General features: G+C 40.9%; 1 protein-coding gene across 3 annotated transcripts in view; it reads left to right on the top strand.

Annotated features, from left to right (window-relative positions):
• Window positions 1-19,690, top strand: part of HELB (DNA helicase B) — a 37,993-nt gene extending 18,303 nt beyond the window's left edge. Inside the window, exons 10-14 of one of the 3 annotated variants that reach the window (XM_035002202.1) lie at window positions 876-1,104; window positions 1,884-2,027; window positions 14,858-15,352; window positions 18,564-18,689; window positions 19,232-19,690. In XM_035002202.1, coding sequence (XP_034858093.1) covers window positions 876-1,104; window positions 1,884-2,027; window positions 14,858-15,352; window positions 18,564-18,668 — 973 coding nt within the window. In that variant the 3' untranslated portion in view covers window positions 18,669-18,689; window positions 19,232-19,690. Of the gene's footprint in view, window positions 1-875; window positions 1,105-1,883; window positions 2,028-14,857; window positions 16,251-18,563; window positions 18,953-19,231 lie in introns of those variants that run through there. The other 2 variants (XM_035002201.1, XM_035002200.1) reach the window with 2 other exon arrangements.
• Window positions 19,691-19,920: the final 230 nt, after the last annotated feature.

Below are 19,920 nucleotides of genomic sequence, written 5' to 3'. Positions count from 1 at the left end.
TCCAAGAACCTTAGCAACAGGATGCCCGCAGAGAGCACCTTAGTGGACATCTATAAGAGAAATATAAGTGTGGAAAAGTGGCTCTGTTTACACACAGGAAGAATTAACTCACTTCTCTTGCATTTATCAACACCTAGTATTTATTAAGTGCAGAGAAATTAGAGATGTGGAAGTTCCAGGAGGAGCTCCCTGTCTGTTGAGGGAAGACACACACGAAAACCACCTTAGATAGCCTCACAAAGGGTTAGAAAGCACCAGCGGGAGGTCTTCCAGTCTGTGTCCCAGTGACTCTGATCTTGGCAAGCAGTTTCGCTTTTCCATATATGTAAAAAGAGGATACCGACGCTGCATTTCCCTCATGGAGTTGTAGTGAGGATGAAATGAAATAATATCTCTAAAGGACTTAGCTCAGTAACAGGTATTTCACCAGCGTTTAATTTGCTGCTCCTATTCTGATATAAGGTCATAATTATTAGACTAGAAATATGTGTACATGGGGTAAGACATGAAATAGGGTAGTGATAGGAGAGATTGGAGAGGAGAGGATGAATTTAAAAGGTAGACTCAAGATTTTGGGCAACTTTTAGAATATAGAGGACAAGAGAGATGTCAGCATTTATGCCAAGATTTCTAATTTGAAAATATTTGGCTGGGATATATCTTTGGGTTTGAGGTGCCACAGAGGGGATAGGTAATCAGACCATGACTGTGGGAGCCCGATTTCTTGTTGACATTTGGAGAAAAAAAATGAAGTAAAGATAGAGTGTGGAAATCATTTTGAAAATTGGATCAGATCTGAGTGGGGGTTAATGCTTAAACAAAATGAAATTGAAGTTTTCCAAACCTTGATGACGTATTCTCATTTTCTGACCCAGAGACCATCGGAATAGACTTCAGTTTGGAGTTGGTGATAAAATTTGTTGTACCAGGAATGCATATCTCTCGGAGTTACTCCCTGAAAGTACCTCTCCCAGTCAGGAAAGTAATGAACGAGAGGCCAGTGGTGAAGACTTTAGTGGTACTCCTCATGGTTTTGCTAAAAATAAGCATGACTTTGAAAGTGATATTCGACTCTGCAATGGAGAAATATTTTTTATAACAAAGGTAAGTGACAACATAAAAATAGTACCTTCCTTTTTACCTATTAGAGATAGGTGTTTTTTTTTTTTAATTGCCCTAGGTTTCAGAATCTAATCATATCAGAGTTGACATTCTTCCATAATTTTTTGCTAAGTATTTTTGCATTCATGTTTATGAGGGATACTGGTTTGTAGTTATCTAGTAATGTCTGGTTTTGGTGTCAGAGTAATAATGCTGGCTTCATAAAATGAGTTGGGACATGTTTCTTTCTCTTATATTTTTTGGAAGACTTTGTGAAGAAACATATTTTTAATACGTTCGAAGAGCTTGGGTAACAAAAATAAGGAAAAAGTGACACACTTACTGTATTTTGCAAAGCATCATCTCCTTGGTTGCTGCTTAACTATAGAAACAAGAGAAGCTTCCTTGAATTTGTTCTCATTGTATAAATGCCCTCTTAAACTTGGAGGTTATTCTTTACAAGCTGTGAGGAAAAATAAACTTTTTGCAAAGAATATATGCAGATTTACATAGTCAGTGCAAGAAGTGAAATGTATAGACTCCAGAATAAGTCAGACAACACTGTCTGTTTTCCAGAGAGTCAAATTAAGGTCAAGTTTCAAGTTTACTAAAATTTGGGTGTATATGTATTCAGTTTGTGCTCAAGTGTAGGTTTTAGCCTTTTGAAAGTTCTTAGTAATTGTGAACATACATGCTATTTTATGTTCAACACAAAAATAGAATATCTCTACAAAGTGTGCATATTTGAAAACATACAAAACAATTCCTTGTTTTGGTTATAGGATGTCACTGATGTAACTTTTGGAAAGAGAAGATCTTTGACCATTAATAATGCAGCTGGCTTGGAAATAACGGTGGACTTTGAAAAACTAATGAAATATTGTCACATTAAACATGCATGGGCAAGAACTATCCACACTTTTCAGGTAACGGTGGACATTTATAAAGCTATTTGGACAGGTTTCGGAGCCATAGAGTACCTTCAATGATTTTCTTCTTGATTTTGTTGCCTTTATTTATTTAATGAGAGACAAGGTTACCAAGGCATACATAAATGGTGGTGTGATGTTTATTTATCTTTGCAGCTTACTTTTTTACTGTTACATAATCAGCTTTATTGGGGTATAATTTCCATAGGCATTTATATTTATAAAGCTGGATGGGTTTTGACAAATGTGTCCTTTGCCTTTGCTCTTGTGAGGCAGCTCCTTTCTACTTGGGAATAATTTTAGTTTTATGCAAGAGTTGGAAAGGTAGCACAGACTATTCCCATGTGCCCTTCAACCAACTTTCCCTAATGTTAACATCCTACACAACTATGGTGTTTTTGTCAAAACTAAGAAATTACCATTAGAAGAATACTATTAACTAAGCTACACACTTTATTTGGATTTTGCCAGTTTTCCACTAATACCCCTTTTCTGTCCCAGGATCTAATCCTGGACACAACATTGCATTTAGTGCAATTTGCATTTAAACTCTTTTTTGGGGGGGGGCGGGCGAGAAGGGGGCAGAGGGAGACAGAGAATCTTAAGCAGGCTCCACACTGGGTTTGGAGCTTGATGTGGGGCTTGATCTCACAATCCTGAGATCATGACCTGAGCTGAAATCAAGAGTCGGATGTTTAACCGACTGAGCCACCCAGGTGCTCCATTCTAATACTCTTGAATTCCCATAAGCTATTTGTGGTTCTGTTATTTAACTCACTGTTTTGAGCGCCCCTCTTTGATGTTGGTGTGTTGCTTTAATCATGAAGCTGCATTATCAGCCTACATTTGCATGTGGAAAAATTTAGGTTAGCCTGTGTCCTCTACTGGTAGGCAAACATTAATTAGCATAGGGATTTTTTTTTTTTAAGTAGATGGTGTTTTATTTATTAACCTACTCCATCTCAGTTCCAAAAGGAATTTGAAATGACTTATAAAAAATGCCCACAATTCAGCCTGGTTTTGTTTTTTTTTTTTGAAGATAAAGAAATGATGTCAAGTGGAAAATAAAGGTAAGGGTGATAAAAGGATTCTCGCTAAGAGTGGGATGGAATGCTGATATGTGCACTGACCTATTTGCTTGCTAGTGTAGACTGCAGATTTGGCTTTAAATTTTCTTTTTTTTTTTTTCTTTTTAAGGATTTTATTTATTTATTTGAGAGAGCGAGAATGAGAGAGAGTACATGAGAAGGGGGAGGGTCAGAGGGAGAAGCAGGCTCCCTGCCGAGCAGGGAGTCCGATGCGGGACTCGATCCCGGGACTCCAGGATCATGACCTGAGCCGAAGGCAGTCGCTTAACCAACTGAGCCACCCAGGCGCCCTTGGCTTTAAATTTTCAAAACGAGAGAGAAGCAGTCAGTGGACTGTGTCTATTGGATAAAAAAAAACAAAAAACAAAATAAAACAGCCAGTTGTTAAGAAGTACAAATATTCCTGGCTTCGAGGTCCTGGCAAAATTTCTCCCGTGGATCTTTATGATGGGATCTCTGTAATTCTGGAAACTCATATCAGTCAATTTGGGGGAATTTTCTTGAATTTCATTAAGATTTCTTGTCCTCAGTTTTCTCTGTTTTGTCTTTCTAGAATGTCTACTATGTTCAACCTCCAGAACTGATTATCCAAATTTCTTATCTCTCTCCTGCTTTCCATCTCATTATCATTTTGCTGTATTTTCTGAGAGATTTCCTCAAATTTATAATCCAGTCTTTTTTTACATTTCTGGACAAATGAAGTATGAAGGGATCTTTTTATTACTCGATTAAGGTTGTAGTAACTATCTCTAAGTGTTCCTTTTATTAAATCTGGCTCTTGTTTTGTGGTTGAAATAGCATCTCTTACCTCTGAGAACATTCGTGATTGTTATCTTGTATGAGTGTAGTTTGTTTCTTCCAAGTTCAGTTCAGTTCAACAAATATTTATTGAGTTAGACTGTTCTTGGTGCTTGGTTTAGATCAGTCCATGAAACAAAGATACCTGCCACTGGGAAGATTACATTTGGTGGGGAGGAGGAAGGAGACAGACAGACATAGTCATGAAACAATAAGTAAACTACAATTGACCCTTGGACACTGTGGGGATTTGGGGCAGCGACCCCTCGTTGTAGTCAGAAATCCATTACAATTTTTGATTTCCCAAAGACTTAACTACTCATAGCCTACTGTTGACCAGAAGCCTTACCGATAATGTAAACAGTTGATTAACACATATCTTGTATGTTCTATGTATTATATACTGTATTCTTTTTTTTAAAAAATTTTTTATTGTTATGTTAATCACCATACATTACATCATTAGTTTTTGATGTAGTGTTCCATAATTCATTGTTTGTGCATAACACCCAGTGCTCCGTGCAGAATGTGCCCTCTTTAATACCCATCACCAGGCTAACCCATCCTCCCACCCCCCTCCCCTCTAGAACCCTCAGTTTGTTTTTCAGAATCCATTGTCTCTCATGGTTCGTCTCCCCCTCCGATTTCCCCCCCTTCATTCTTCCCCTCCTGCTATCTTCTCTTTTTTTTTCTTAACATATATTGCATTATTTCAGAGGTACAGATCTGTGATTCAACAGTGTTGCACAATTCACAGCGCTCACCATAGCACATACCCTCCCCAATGTCTATCACCCAGCCACCCCATCTCTCCCACCCCACCCCCCACTCCAGCAACCCTCAGTTTGTTTCCTGAGATTAAGAATTCCTCATATTGGGCGCCTGGGAGGCTCAGTTGGTTAAGCGACTGCCTTCGGCTCAGGTCATGATCCCAGGGTCCTGGGATCGAGTCCCACATCGGGCTCCCGGCTCAGCGGGGAGCCTGCTTCTCCCTCTGACCCTCTCCTCTCTCATGCTGTTTCTCTCTCGCTCGCTCTCTAATAAATAAATAAATAAAATCTTAAAAAAAAAAAAAAGAATTCCTCATATCAGTGAGGTCATATGATACATGTCTTTCTCTGATTGACTTATTTCGCTCAGCATAACACCCTCCAGTTCCATCTATGTCGTTGCAAATGGCAAGATCTCATTCCTTTTGATGGCTGCATAATATTCCATTGTATATATATACCACATCTTTATCCATTCATCTGTCGATGGACATCTTGGCTCTTTCCACAGTTTGGCTATTGTGGACATTGCTGCTATAAACATCAGGGTGCACCTACCCCTTTGGATCCCTACATTTGTATCTTTGGGGTAAATACCCAGTAGTGCAATTGCTGGGTCATAGGGTAGCTCTATTTTCAACTTTTTGAGGAACCTCCATACTGTTTTCCAGAGTGGCTGCACCAGCTTGCATTCCCACCAACAGTGTAGGAGGGTTCCCCTTTCTCCGCATCCCCGCCAACATCCGTTGTTTCCTGACTTGTTAATTTTAGCCATTCTGACTGGTGTGAGGTGGTATCTCATTGAGGTTTTGATTTGGATTTCCCTGATGCCGAGCAATGTTGAGTACTTTTTCATGTGTCTGTTGGCCATTTGGATGTCTTCTTTGCAGAAATGTCTGTTCATGTCTTCTGCCCATTTCTTGATTGGATTCTTTGTTCTTTGGGTGTTGAGTCTGATGAGTTCTTTATAGATTTTGGATACTAGCCCTTTATCTGATGTCATTTGCAAATATCTTCTCCCATTCTGTCAGTTGTCTTTTGGTTTTGTTGACTGTTTCTTTTGCTGTGCAAAAGCTTTTTATCTTGATGAGGTCCCAATAGTTCATTTTTGCCCTTGCTTCCCTTGCCTTGCCGATGTTTCTAGGAAGAAGTTGCTGCAGCTGAGGTCAAAGAGGTTGCTGCCTGTGTTCTCCTTTAGGATTTTGATGGACTCCTGTCTCACATTTAGGTCTTTCAACCATTTGGAGTCTATTTTTGTGTGTGGTGTAAGGAAATGGTCCAGTTTCATTCTTCTGCACGTGGCTGTCCAATTTTCCCAACACCATTTGTTGAAGAGACTGTCTTTTTCCATTGGACATTCTTTCCTGCTTTGTCGAAGATTAGTTGACCATAGAGTTGAGGGTCCATTTCTGAGCTCTCTATTCTGTTCCATTGATCTATGTGTCTGTTTTTGTGCCAGTACCATACTGTCTTGATGATGACAGCTTTGTAATAGAGCTTGAAGTCTGGAATTGTGATGCCGCCAGCTTTGCTTTTCTTTTTCAATATTCCTCTGGCTATTTGGGGTCTTTTCTGGTTCCATACAAATTTTAGGATTATTTGTTCCATTTCTTTGAAAAAAGTTGATGGTATTTTGATGGGGATTGCATTGAATGTGTAGATTGCTCTAGGTAGCATTGACATCTTCACAATATTTGTTCTTCCAATCCATGAGCATGGAACGTTTTTCCATTTCTTTATATCTTCCTCAATTTCTTTCATGAGTATTTTATAGTTTTCTGAGTACAGATCCTTTGCCTCTTTGGTTAGATTTATTCCTAGGTATCTTATGGTTTTGGGTGCAATTGTAAATGGGATCGACTCCTTAATTTCTCTTTCTTCTGTCTTGTTGTTGGTGTATAGGAATGCCACTGATTTCTGTGCATTGATTTTATATCCTGCCACTTTACTGAATTCGTGTATGAGTTCTAGCAGTTTTGGGGTGGAGTCTTTTGGGTTTTCCATATAAAGTATCATATCATCTGCAAAGAGTGAGAGTTTGACTTCTTCTTTGCCAATTTGGATGCCTTTGATTTCTTTTTGTTGTCTGATTGCTGTGGCTAGGACTTCTAATACTATGTTGAATAGCAGTGGTGATAGTGGACATCCCTGCTGCATTCCTGACCTTAGGGGGAAAGCTCTCAGTTTTTCCCCATTGAGAATGATATTTGCTGTAGGTTTTTCATAGATGGCTTTTATGATATTGAGGTATGTACCCTCTATCCCTATACTCTGAAGAGTTTTGATCAAGAAAGGATGCTGTACTTTGTCAAATGCTTTTTCTGCATCTATTGAGAGGATCATATGATTCTTGTTCTTTCTTTAGTTAATGTATTGTATCACGTTGATTGATTTGTGGATGTTGAACCAACCTTGCAGCCCAGGGATAAATCCCACTTGGTCGTGGTGAATAATCCTTTTAATGTACTGTTGGATCCTATTGGCTAGTATTTTGGTGAGAATTTTTGCATTCATGTTCATCAAGGATATTGGTCTGTAATTCTCCTTTTTGATGGGGTCTTTGTCTGGTTTTGGGATCAAGGTAATGGTGGCCTCATAAAACGAGTTTGGAAGTTTTCCTTCCATTTCTATTTTTTGGAACAGTTTCAGAAGAATAGGTATTAATTCTTCTTGAAATGTTTGGTAGAATTCGCCTGGGAAGCCATCTGGCCCTGGGCTTTTGTTTTTTGGGAGATTTTTGATGACTGCTTCAATTTCCTTAGTGGTTATAGGTCTGTTCAGGTTTTCTATTTCTTCCTGGTTCAGTTTTGGTAGTTGATACATCTTAGGAGTGCATCCATTTCTTCCAGGTTATCTAATTTGCTGGCATAGAGTTGCTCATAATATGTTCTTAAATTGTTTGTATTTCTTTGGTGTTGGTTGTGATCTCTCCTCTTTCATTCATCATTTGGTTGATTTGGGTCATTTCTCTTTTCTTTTTGATAAGTCTGGCCAGGGGTTTATCAATCTTGTTAATTCTTTCAAAGAACCAGCTCCTAGTTTCGTTGATCTGTTCTACTATTCTTTTGGTTTCTATTTCATTGATTTCTGCTCTGATCTTTATGATTTCTCTTCTCCTGCTGGGTTTAGGCTTTATTTGCTGTTCTTTCTCCAGCTCCTTTAGGTGGAGGGTTAGGTTGTGTACTTGAGACCTTTCTTGTTTCTTGAGAAAGGCTTGTATTGCTATATACTTGCCTCTTAGGACTGCTTTTGCTGCATTCCAAAGATTTTGAACAGTTATGTTTTCATTTTCATTGGTTTCCATGAATTTTTTAAATTCTTCTTTAATTTCCTGGTTGACCCATTCATTCTTTAGTAGAATGCTCTTTAGCCTCCATGTATTTGAGTTCTTTCCGATTTTCGTCTTGTGATTAAATTCTAGTTTCAAAGCATTGTGGTCTGAAAATAGGCAGGGAATGATCCCAATCTTTTGGTACTGGTTGAGACCTGATTTGTGACCTAGGATGTGATTCTAGAGAATGTTCCATGGGCACTAGAGAAGAATGTGTATTCCGTTGCTTTGGGATGGAATGTTCTGAATATGTCTGTGAAGTCCATTTGGTCCAGTGTGTCATTTAAGGTCTTTATTTCCTTGTTGATCTTTTGCTTAGATGATCTGTCCATTTCAGTGAGGGGGGTGTTAAAGTCCCCCACTATTATTGTATTGTTGTCGATGTGTTTCTTTGCTTTTGTTATTAATTGCCTTATATAATTAGCTGCTCCCATGTTAGGGGCATAGATATTTACAATTGTTAGATCTTCTTGTTGGATAGACCCTTTAAGTAAGATATAGTGTCCTTCCTCATCTCTTATTACAGTCTTTGGTTTAAAATCTAATTAGTCTGATATAAGGATTGCCACCCCAGCTTCTTTTTGTGTCCATTAGCATGGTAAATGGTTTTCCACCCCCTCACTTTCAATCTGGGGGTGTCTTTGGGTCTAAAATGAGTCTCTTGCAGAGAGCATATCGATGGGTCTTATTTTTTAATCCAGTCTGATAGCCTGTGTCTTTTGATTGGGGCATTTAGCCCATTTACATTCAGGGTAACTATTGAAAGATATGAATTTAGTGCCATTGTATTGCCTGTGACTGTTACTGTATATTGTCTGTGTTCCTTTCTGGTCTATGTTGCTTTTAGGCTCTCTCTTTGCTTAGAGGACCCCTTTCAAGATTTCTTGTACGGCTGGTTTCGTGTTTGCAAATTCCTTTAGTTTTTGTTTGTCCTGGAAGCTTTTTATTCTCCTTCTATTTTCAATGACAGCCTAGCTGGATATAGTATTCTTGGCTGCATATTTTTCTCATTTAGTGCTCTGAATATATCCTGCCAGTCCTTTCTGGCCTGCCAGGTCTCTGTGGATAGGTCTGTTGCCAATCTAATGTTTCTACCATTGTAGGTTACAGATCTCTTCTCCCGAGCTGCTTTCAGGATTTTCTCTTTGTCTCTGAGACTCGTAAGTTTTACTATTAGATGTCGGGGTGTTGATCTATTTTTATTGATTTTGAGAGGGGTTCTCTGTGCTTCCTGGATTTTGATGCCTGTTTCCTTCCCCAAATTAGGGAAGTTCTCTGCTATAATTTGCTCCAATATACCTTCTGCCCCCTCTCTCTTTCTTCTTCTTCTGGGATCCCAGTTATTCTAATGTTGTTTCGTCTTATGCTATCGCTTATCTCTCGAATTCTGCCCTCGTGATCCAGTAGTTGTTTATCTCTCTTTTTCTCAGCTTCTTTATTTTCCATCATTTGGTCTTCTGTATCACTGATTCTCTCTTCTGCCTCATTTATTCTAGCAGTTAGCGCCCCCATTTTTGATTGCACCTCATTAATAGCCTTTTTGATTTCGACTTGGTTAGATTTTAGTTCTTTTATTTCTCCAGAAAGCCTTTCTCTAATAACTTCCATGCTTTTTTGAAGCCCAGCTAGTATCTTTAAAGTGATGATTCTGAACTCTAGATCCGACATTGTACTAATGTCCGTATTGAGTAGGTCCCTAGCAGTCGTTACTACCTCTTGTTCTTTTTGTTGAGGTGATTTTTTCCATCTTGTCATTTTGTCCAGAGGAGAATAGATTAACGAGAGAACAAAATGCTAACAGGGTAACAACGTCCCCAGAAAATATACTCTAAACAAATCAGAAAAGACCTGAAGCCAGGGGAAAAGAAAGGGAAAGAAAGAAAAAAGAAAACAAAAACAAAAACAAAAACAGAACAAAACAAAAAAAAAAACAGAATATGATCAAATATGATCAGGCTGGTGCATAGATCAGTGCCACACACTAGATTTGGGTGTATTTTGGTCTGTTAGAAGAAAGTGCCTCCCAAAATTTTAAAGAAGAAAAACTTATATATGTACAAAAATAAGGGTTGATATGATGAAGGGATGGAATATGACTGTAAAGATGAAAATTATTAAAAATTTTATAAAAGGAATTGATAAGAAGTTGTTTGAAAAAAGAAAGAAGAGAATTAAAAAAAAAAAAAGAGAATGTGATCAGGCAGGAGAGTAGAACAAAACCATACACTAGAGATTTAGGGTATATTTTGATCTGTTAGAAGAAACTATCTCAAAATTTTAAAGAGAGAACAACTTATATATATATATATATATATATATATGCCAAAAATAAGGGTAACTACTATGAAGTGATAGAATATGACTCTAAAAATGAAAAATAAAAATGTTTTTTAAAAAAGGGATTGATAAGATGTTGGTTGAAAAAGAGAAAAATAAAAAATAAAAAAAAAAAGTTAAAAAAAAATTAACTTTGAAAGACTAAAGAATCATGGTAAAAAAGCCATGGATTCTATGTGCAGTATTCTCCTAGCGCTGGAGTTCTGCTGTTCTCATTGATTGGTAAACTTGGTCTTGGCTGGCTGTTCTTGCTGACCTTCTGAGGTAGGGGCCTGTTGCCGTGGTTCCCAAATGTCTTTGCTGGAGGCGGAATTGCCCCGCCCTTGCCGGTCCGGGCTAAGTAATCTGCTCGGGTTTGCTCTCGGGAGCTTTTGTTCCCTGCAAGCTTTCGGTACAGCTTTGGAGGCCGAGAGTGAAAATGGCAGCCTCCCAATATCCTCCCTGGAGGAGCCGAGAACTCGGGGTCCCGCTCCTCAGTGCGCCCCCAGAGAAAAGCCGCCAGTCACTCCCGTCTCCCCGGTCTCCGGCCGCACTCTGTGTTCACCAGGCCTGTGACTGCGCGTTTCTATCTCTGGCACCCGACACTGTGTGGAGTCTCCAAACCCAGCAGATCCCTGCAGTGTGCTCCCATGCCGCTCCTCCCGGGGGAGAAAGGGGAGTCTCCCCGGATCTGCCACTTGCTGGGTCCCTGCTGGAGGAGCAGTGGCCTGACTGTGCCGCGGATCACAGTTTATGGCAACCCCGAGCTGAGAGCCCGAGGCTTGGCTCCGTCTCTGCAGCCAGCTTCCCCGCTCTGATACCTGGGAGCTCTGCCGCTCAGGCACCCCTGGTCTTTCTGTGACCCTGAGGGTCCTGAGACCACACTGTCCCACGAGGGTTCCACCGTCTGCTTAGCCACTGGAGCGACGTCCCTCAGTGGAGCCGACTTCTAAAAGTTCTGATTTTGTGCTCTGCGGCTCTATCACTTGCCAGAAGCAGCCAACAGAGGCCCCCTCCCCTGCCGTCTATCCTCCCGAATATCACCTCGGATTCACTTCTCTGCACGTCCTACCTTCCAGAAAGTGGTCGCTTTTCTGTTCAGAGAGTTGTTGCTATTCTTTTCTTCGATCTCCTGTTGAGTTCGTAGGTGTTCAGAATGGTTTGATCCCTACCTAGCTGAATTCCTGGGACCAGACGAAATCCGGGTCTCCTACTCCTCTGCCATCTTGCTCCTATATACTGTATTCTTAACAATAAAGTAAGGTAGGGGCACCTGGCTGGCTCAGTCAGTAGAGTGTGTGACTCTTGGTCTCGGGGTTGTAAGTTCGAGCCCCATAATCTTAAAACAAAGTAATCTACAGAAAAGAAAATGTTGTTAAGAGAATCATAAAGATGAGAAAATACATTTGCAGTACTGTACTGTATTTATCAGAAAAAAAAAATTCATGTGTAAGTGGACCCATGCAGTTTAAACCCATGTTGTTCCAGGGTCAGCTGTACATGATGTGGTAGAAGATGACAAATGCTATGGAAACGGGGTGGGGCTAGATGTGAGATGCAGCTGTCATTTTAAATAGTAGTCAGTACAGGCCTCATTGAGAAGGTGGCATTTGAGCAAAGACTTGAAGGAGGTAAGGAAGTAAACCATGTGGGTCTAGGAGAAGAGCATTCTAGGTTGAGGGAATAGCCAAGGCCAAGGTTCTTTGGTGGAAGCCTGCCTGTCGTATTTGAAGAACAGGAACAGCAAGGAGGCCAGCGTGGGAGAGTGACAAGAGATGTCAGAGAAGTAATGTGGGATAAGGGAGGGTAGGATTGGGGGTCAGTAACATAGGACCTTCTAGGATGATGGTATCCAATATGATATCTACATCTGGCCCACTACCAATTTTGTAAATAAAGTTTTACTGGAACACAGCAGCACTGGTTCATTCACATATGGGCTATGACTGCTTTTGCATTGCAAAGGAAGAACTGAGTAGTTGTGATGGAGAACGTCTGGCCTGCAGAACCTAAAATATTTTGACCCTTTGCGGAGAAAGTGGTTTGCCCTCACTTTAAGGTCCATAGAGACTTTCACATTCTAAGTCTATAAAATCAGGAAAGGAATGAATGGTTTTTTTTTTTTTTTTTACAAATGTTGAGTTTCAGGACACATTAAAGAGAGACTTACACATAATTAGATATATAAAAACTTGCCTCCTTTAAGAAGTTTGATAGTTCTAACGATTCAAGGAAGGTACGGAAAGGGGACAAAGAATTTCCAGCAGGTGATTGAGGTGAAGTTTGGTGTCCCCATCCTGCTTTCTGAGCACACCTTTGGCATGACCATTTGATTTTTAGCATCATTCATTCGGTGAGACACTGCATAAAGAAGCGTGAACAAGAAAGAGCTTACAGTTCAGTGAGGAATACAGCTAAGAAGGCGGACAGTTCCATTCCAGTGAACATTCTGTGACAGAAGAAGTACAGGGGGGTGGAGAGTACATGGAGGGGGCTGCTAGTCCAGAAGTGGGTCCGCCCTGGCAGGACCCCAGAGAGGTTCCTCGTGTCTGATGGAGCGTGGCTCGGGGGAAGGAAAGAGGAGAGGAGGAGGGAAGGCAGCAGGGTCAAGGCTGGCCTTTGAAGGACCAGATGAGCCATACAAGGAGTCAGGACTTTGTTTTGAGAGCTTGGGAGCTGTATATCAGCTCTAAGCAGAGTCTGATGTGATTGGATTTGCTTTTTACAAGTATCACTGTAAATGCTGTGAGGACAGTGGGTCGCAGCACGAGTGAGTATGAGGGAGACTGACTATGAAGCTGTTAAGTTTTTCTCTGTTCATTAATGATTAGGTACTCAGTTAACTAAGTTTGGGTTAGGCATTTACCTGCTTAGGAATACACAATATGAAGTCCAAGTCCAATATGCTGTATATCTATAAAATGTACTTTTTATTTGAATGATCAAGTGTCATTTAAGTAAATTTCTGAGACTCAGCAGCACCTGAAGGAAGTGTTTGTCACGCTTTCATAATCTGAAGAGTTGGTTCCAATTCTCTGTGTCTAGAGAGATAGAAGTGCTTGCTGAGAAAGAGGCTTTTAACTGTGGATCTGTATTTTCTACATGCCCATCTTGTCATTCGTCTTCCTACAACTCTTCTTTTGTCTGGGGGATGTGGGGACATTAGGAGAGATAATGGTTCAAACTACTTCTTAGTTTATGTTGGCACTGAAAATATAGGGACTAAGAATAGCCCTGAAACTTGAAGTGGTTTTCTTACAGTTACATGGCGACATTGGGCATTTTTCTTGCCTATATAATTCTTGGCTTGCTAAACTTAAAAAGCAAAGGTTCATTGTTCTTTTGCTTTGTTTATCATGTTGAAAGTAATAAATGGTTCAACAATGGGAGAATACAGAAAAGTAGAAGAAAAAAAATCATCCATAGAGCCCTCCATTTCGGAGACAGACTTGTTAAATTTTTTTTTTTTTAAGATTTTATTTACTTATTTGACAGAGAGAGAGAGCACAAGCAGGTAGAGTGGCAGGCAGAGGGAGAGGGAGAAGCAGACCCTCTGCTGAGCAAGGAGCCCAATGCGGGACTCGATCCCAGGACTCTGGGATCATGACCTGAGCTGAAGGCAGATGTTCAACCAACTGACCCACCCAGGTGCCCGTAGTTAAATTTTTGATAGAATTTTTCCTCCTTTTTTGTGACTTGTTTTGTTAGATATTTATGTTCATTTTGTATGTACTTTTTTGGATCAGAGTAATTTTATTTTGTGTTACATAGTTGTGATCATTCTTTATATGAAAGTATCCAGTTTTTAAAAATGTTAGATTTCAAAGCATCTTTGATGTTTGCAGAATAATATATCAAATGTCTATATACAGATACTTGATATAAATGTAAACAAAGAAGCAAATTTATCTATTCTCTTATTATTGGATATATTTTTTTTTATTTTAAAGATTTTTTTTATTATTTATTTATTTGACAGAGAGAGAGAGACAGTGAGAGAGGGAACACAAGCAGGGGGAGTGGGAGAGGGAGAAGCAGGCTCCCTGCTGAGCAGGGAGCCCGATGCGGGACTCGATCCCAGGACCCTGGGATCATGACCTGAGCCGAAGGCAGACGCTTAACGACTGAGCCACTCAGGCGCCCCCTCTTATTATTGGATATTTAAGGTGTCTATTTTTTGCTATATAAGTACCAGTGGGGTAACACATGTATACATAGAGCCCATCCGATTGTTGAAAATTCTTTTATTAGGGAAGATTTGGCACTTCATGCCGTCTTTCAAGTTTATTGTTGGGTTTCTACACACCAGTTGTGCATCTGTAAGACCTGAACTTGACCGCATAATTAGGAAATAGGAGTTCTTGGGTAATGAATAAACTGCAACTGTAAGGTGGATTTGGGAACATTCTGGCCAGGTAGCACTTTGAGGACTTCTCTCTTTTCTGTCTTGGTAGACTGTGGCTGTGTGAGGCCATGAACCCGTGATGCCGTATTAACTCTTCTTACCGCATTATTCCCTCCCAGGGGTCTGAGGAGAAGACGGTGGTGTACATGGTTGGGAAGGCGGGCCGTCAGCACTGGCAGCACGTCTATACCGCCGTGACCAGGGGCCGCTGCAGAGTGTATGTCATCGCGGAAGAGTCTCACCTCCGGAGCGCAATTATGAGAAACGGTGTTCTTAGAAGAACTCGCTTAAAACATTTTTTGCAAAACAAGCTCTCCACGAGCTGTGCGTCTCCAGCAGACTTCGCCTCCCTGTCCAGGAGCTCTGGAGAGAGCAGAGGACTGAGCGCACAGGCCTCAGCATCCTCAGTCCCTCCAGTCACAACCACCAATGTGACAGCCGGTGTCCCTGGAAGCAGGGCCTCTGCGGCTGATGACAGGACATTCGCCTTTCCTGAAGGACGGAAATTACCTTCATCCGATGAAGTGGATCCAGAGGAAGATCCATCAGAACTTCGTGGGTCCAAAAGAGCCTGTGGCCTGAGTGGTGTGGAAAGTCCAAGCAAAATCCGGATGGTAGGAGTGATGTTGTCGTGCGCTCCAGCTTTAAGTATTGCTCACTTCAGTGTGCTTATGCAGGGCTGTGGGTTTTTTAGTAGTGTGACCCTGTGCTGGAGCACGTAAAACCAAGTGTTTTCTCACCTCTGTCAGCTCAGTGCCTGGTTGATCCTAGCACTGTCTGTCACTTGGCTTGAGGCCAGCACTCCAGGCCAGGGCAATCTATTGATGCGCGCGAGGGGCGTGCGGGGAGAAACTGGCCGTCCTGCACCTTCTTTCTGCAAATCTTCCTTATCCCTCTCCCCTCCCTTTGGTGGCCCACAGCCTTACTTTAATCCCCATTCTCCACTGGAGCGGCTGGTGAATTATCCATGATTTCCAAATGAAGTTCCAGTAGAAGCTTAAGGATTGCTTTATGTGCTGGCAAGTAGACTTGTTCCAGTGTCCTGAGGCTTTCAAGGCTGTGACAGAGAGGAGGGGCCACGGTGGGCACCCAGAGGAGAACGTGCTAAGGGAACCTGCCAATGCCAAGTGGAGTTCTAAAGGGAGAAGATATATAGCCTCTGACCCCCCATGGCGTGGAGACAGTGCAGCAGTTCTCTAAGAGGATGCCCGGCGAACGCAGTGTGTGATGTCCCGGCGGATTAGGCAATCACAAGTATGGAGTGTTGTGGCTGGAGCAGAGCACGCAGGTGGAGGTCGAGCTGAGGACCCTGGAAGAGTCGGGAAGACACAGAGGCTCTTCCAAAGAGATTGGACATTCTCCTGAATGTGATGGAGAACACTAGACGCATTTTAAGAGCTCTGTGAATTGAAATTTATGAAGGTCACTTTGGAGTTTAGTAGATTATGTTTCGGAGGCCGTAGGGGATGAGCTCCTTGCAAAAAGATGATTTCAGTAGCTTGAACAGAATGATTGGGTTCTGAAGTCAGGTAGTAGTGGTGGGGTTGGAAAAGAGATGCTTAGGGGTAGGGGGTACATGGGATTTAATGGTCAGTTATATATGGGGGGGTCGGGCCTGAGCATGAGTCTTAGGCTTCTGGCTTGAGCATCCAGGGGGATCCAGGTACCATTAATCAGGATTGGGAAAAGAGGCCGAGAGACAGGTTTTGTAAGGAAAGTGATAGAAGTAGGCATAGTGAAAGAAAAGTTTTGTTTTTTGGTTTTTTGTTTTTTCCCTTCTTGGAAGTAGTAGGATCCCTGCTGATTCTACGCTTCATTCTGTGCTCCAGATCAGCTCTTTGATGTGGAATTTCCATCTCAGCAAAACATCTTTTTCTGAAATTGACTGTGTTACCTCTTACAAAGACCCTGAGATAATAAGGCTTTTGGCCTGGAACAGAAAATTCCAAAGAAAGTCGTTTCTTGCCTTTTATTTCTTTGCATCAGCATGGGATGGGCTACTTATGGTTCTGTGGTGGTACAAAGAGACAGTGACAGCGATATCCATCTTCGCTGCTGAGCTCGCCAAAGCTTCGAAGCTCTGGCCCAAACCAACACCGCAGAAGGTCTGTGGACACCATGAGTCCAGCGCTGGCTGATGTCACTATCCAAAGGCTCCAGTACGAGCAAAGTTCTCTAACTGAAGAGGATAAGCTTTCTCACAAGGCTTGCCAGAAGTATGTGACATCCAAGAAATCCCTGGAAATGAGGAAACTAAGAATTCAAAGCCTCCGGCCTGATAAATTAGAGATTTCTGTGTCTAGACTTTCTAGTGCGTTGAGATGCGTGATTTCTAAAAGCTCAGATTCAATGACCAGGGCTGTCCCCCTACCTTTCCTGCATATCCACATGGGTACATCAGAGCCAAATCAGCATTTAAATACTGCAGGTACTAATGACAGAGACCCACCTAGATGAAAGCTTTTGCTTTTCTATGGATTAATAGCTTTAGGTTTTGAAAAAAAGCTTTAAAAGAAAATGTCCTGATTTTGCTTTTGTTTTGTTTTGTTTTTGCCTCATGTCCCACAACCAAAAAGGGAAAAACAAAAATATTTTTTTAAGTAAAAGCATATGTATAAATATTCTAAAATTTATCATATAAAGCAGTGATTTCCAGAATTTTTTGAAAGAAAATGACATTTTGTCATTTAAAAAATCTGGGAAGGATGTAATCATAAAATCCCAAATAAAGATAGCTCTTGTATTAGGGTTCTCCAGTGAAACAGAACCAATAGGCTGTGTCTGTATCCCTATATATCTGTTTACCTACCTACCTACCTACCTATCATTTATCATCTATCATCTATCTATTTAGATTTATTTAAGGAATTGGCTCATACTTGTGTAGGCTGCCAAGTCCAAAATCTGCAGGGTGGGCCAGCAGACTGGAGACCCAAAGAGTTGATATTGCAGTTTGGGTCCAAAGGCAGGCAGAATTCTCTCTTTCTGGGAGGCGGTCAGTCTTTTTTTCTGTTAAGGCCTTCAGTTGATCAAATGAGGTCCACCTGCATTATGGAGGGTAATCTGCTTTATTGATCATCTACTGATTTAAATGTTTATCTCTTCTAAAAATACGTTCACAGAAACATCTAGAATATTTGACCAAATATCTGGGTACCATGGCTTAGCCTAGTTGACACATAAAGTTAACCATTACGGTGCTCTAAATTGAACAAGTTTAGCATTGTGAAAGATAAATTGAATTGTGCTTATTTTTCTCATTTCCCTGTGGTGGCAAAACTTTCTCATGACCGTACTGGTCCGTTGCCTTGTACTTGGGAATCACTAATAGTACCAAGGATCCTAGCCTTGCAGTGTTGCATCTTACCACACCTAAGGCTGGCATCATGGATGTGCACCCTGAACAGTCAGTCATACGGGGCTTTGTGCTTAAAACCACTCCATACTTGCTTTAATGTCCTGCACTTGGCACCTTGAAATTCTTACCTTTGAACAAAGGGCCCACATTTTAATCTTGAACTGGGCTGCCAAATTATGTAGTGGCCACACTGTTAGAAATTATATATATGTATACTCATTCAGCAAATGGTCACTTCTTCATGCCTGTCCCAGAGCTGGCTGCTGGGGATACCACAGTGACCAAAAGTGGACAGGATCCCACAAGGGGCTGGCAGCTGACTGCTTGGGTCTGCTCAACTCTTCCAAGGCGGGGAAGGGGGCATGTATTATGTCTTCCAAAGAAGCAGTCAGAGGGAGTAGAAGTACATGGGGTAAACTGACTGTGTTTTCACAAAACTAACTTTATTTTTGTTGTTGTCCTTACAGGTGGAAGAATCTTCCCCACAAGTGTCTTCCAGACTTCAGAATTTGAGACTAAATCGTTTAACCCCCAGGCAACTTTTCATATCCACAAATAATCAAGAAACTTAATTCTGTTTCCGATTGCTCAAAGTAATTACCTCTTTCATTTTTCCTACTCAACACAAAATGAACATCATAGCTTCAAACTATCAAGATATAAAACAGGATGTCTGTGACTGGAGTTTTATTTTAAGGTGTTCATGTTAGCATATATTTTAAACTCATTTGATCGGAGAAAACCATAATGATTTCAACATCTGTCATCAGGAGGACTGGTAGCACTGGACATAAATGCAGGCAAAATTTGTTGTTGTTGTTTTTGTTTTTTTAAACTCTGTACTTTATTTTTTTTTATTTTTTATTTTTTATTTTTTAAAGATTTTATTTATTTATTTGACAGAGAGAGACATAGCGAGAGGGAACACAAGCAGGGGGAGTGGGAGAGGGAGAAGCAGGCTCCCCGCAGAGCAGGGAGCCCGATGTGGGATTCGATCCCAGGACCCCGGGACCATGACCTGAGCCGAAGGCAGTCGCTTAACCAACTGAGCCACCCAGGCGCCCCTAAACTCTGTACTTTAGAAAGTGTTTTATTTTTACACTAATGCCTTTATTGACTTCCATGATCACTGTAGGTGCTCTTTGCCAATGGTTTGAAGCCATGGTCCGGAGAAACTGTAGTTACGCCTCCTGTATTATTGACACACATTTCAGGATGTTGGGGCTTCTGCCAGTTGTTCAGCTTGCAACACTGCTGCTCGCTCCGTCACTGCTGGCCGGACCCACTTCACCCGCAACTGTTTTCCTGGAAATTACCTTCAGAGTTGGGAGTATACTTTTTTTTTCTTAATTGGAGATATAATTGACATATAACACTATGTAAGTTGAAGGTGTACTGCGTATTGATTTGATACATTTATATAGTCCCTGTGATTACTAGGTGAGCTTAATTGCATTAGCTAAAACCTCCATCATGTCACATAGTTGTCATTTCCTTTAGGAATACGTTGTTTTGAAGATACTCCACTTGGGAAAATTATTTTCTCTCAGAATGATTTTTATTTTTATTTTTTTAGAGTTTTATTTCTTGTTAAATGGTAAAAGAAAAAGTTGAGAAAAAAATTTACCTGTTATTCCAATATTTGAAAAATAGCCTCACTGAGATATAATTTACATACAATTCACCCATTTCAGGTGTACAACTCAGTGGCTTTTAGTATATTCACAGAGTTGTGCTGGTACCACCACAACGGGTTTTTGAACATTTTTATCACCACCCCCTCCAAGAAACCCTGTACCTCTTGGCTCTGATCCTCTCATCCCC

The sequence above is a fragment of the Mirounga leonina genome, unplaced genomic scaffold, assembly GCF_011800145.1.
Source record: "Mirounga leonina isolate KUSES-001 unplaced genomic scaffold, KU_Mleo_1.0 Mir_126, whole genome shotgun sequence".
Classification (NCBI taxonomy): Eukaryota; Metazoa; Chordata; class Mammalia; order Carnivora; family Phocidae; genus Mirounga; species Mirounga leonina.
This window is presented reverse-complemented; position numbering and strand designations above follow the sequence as displayed.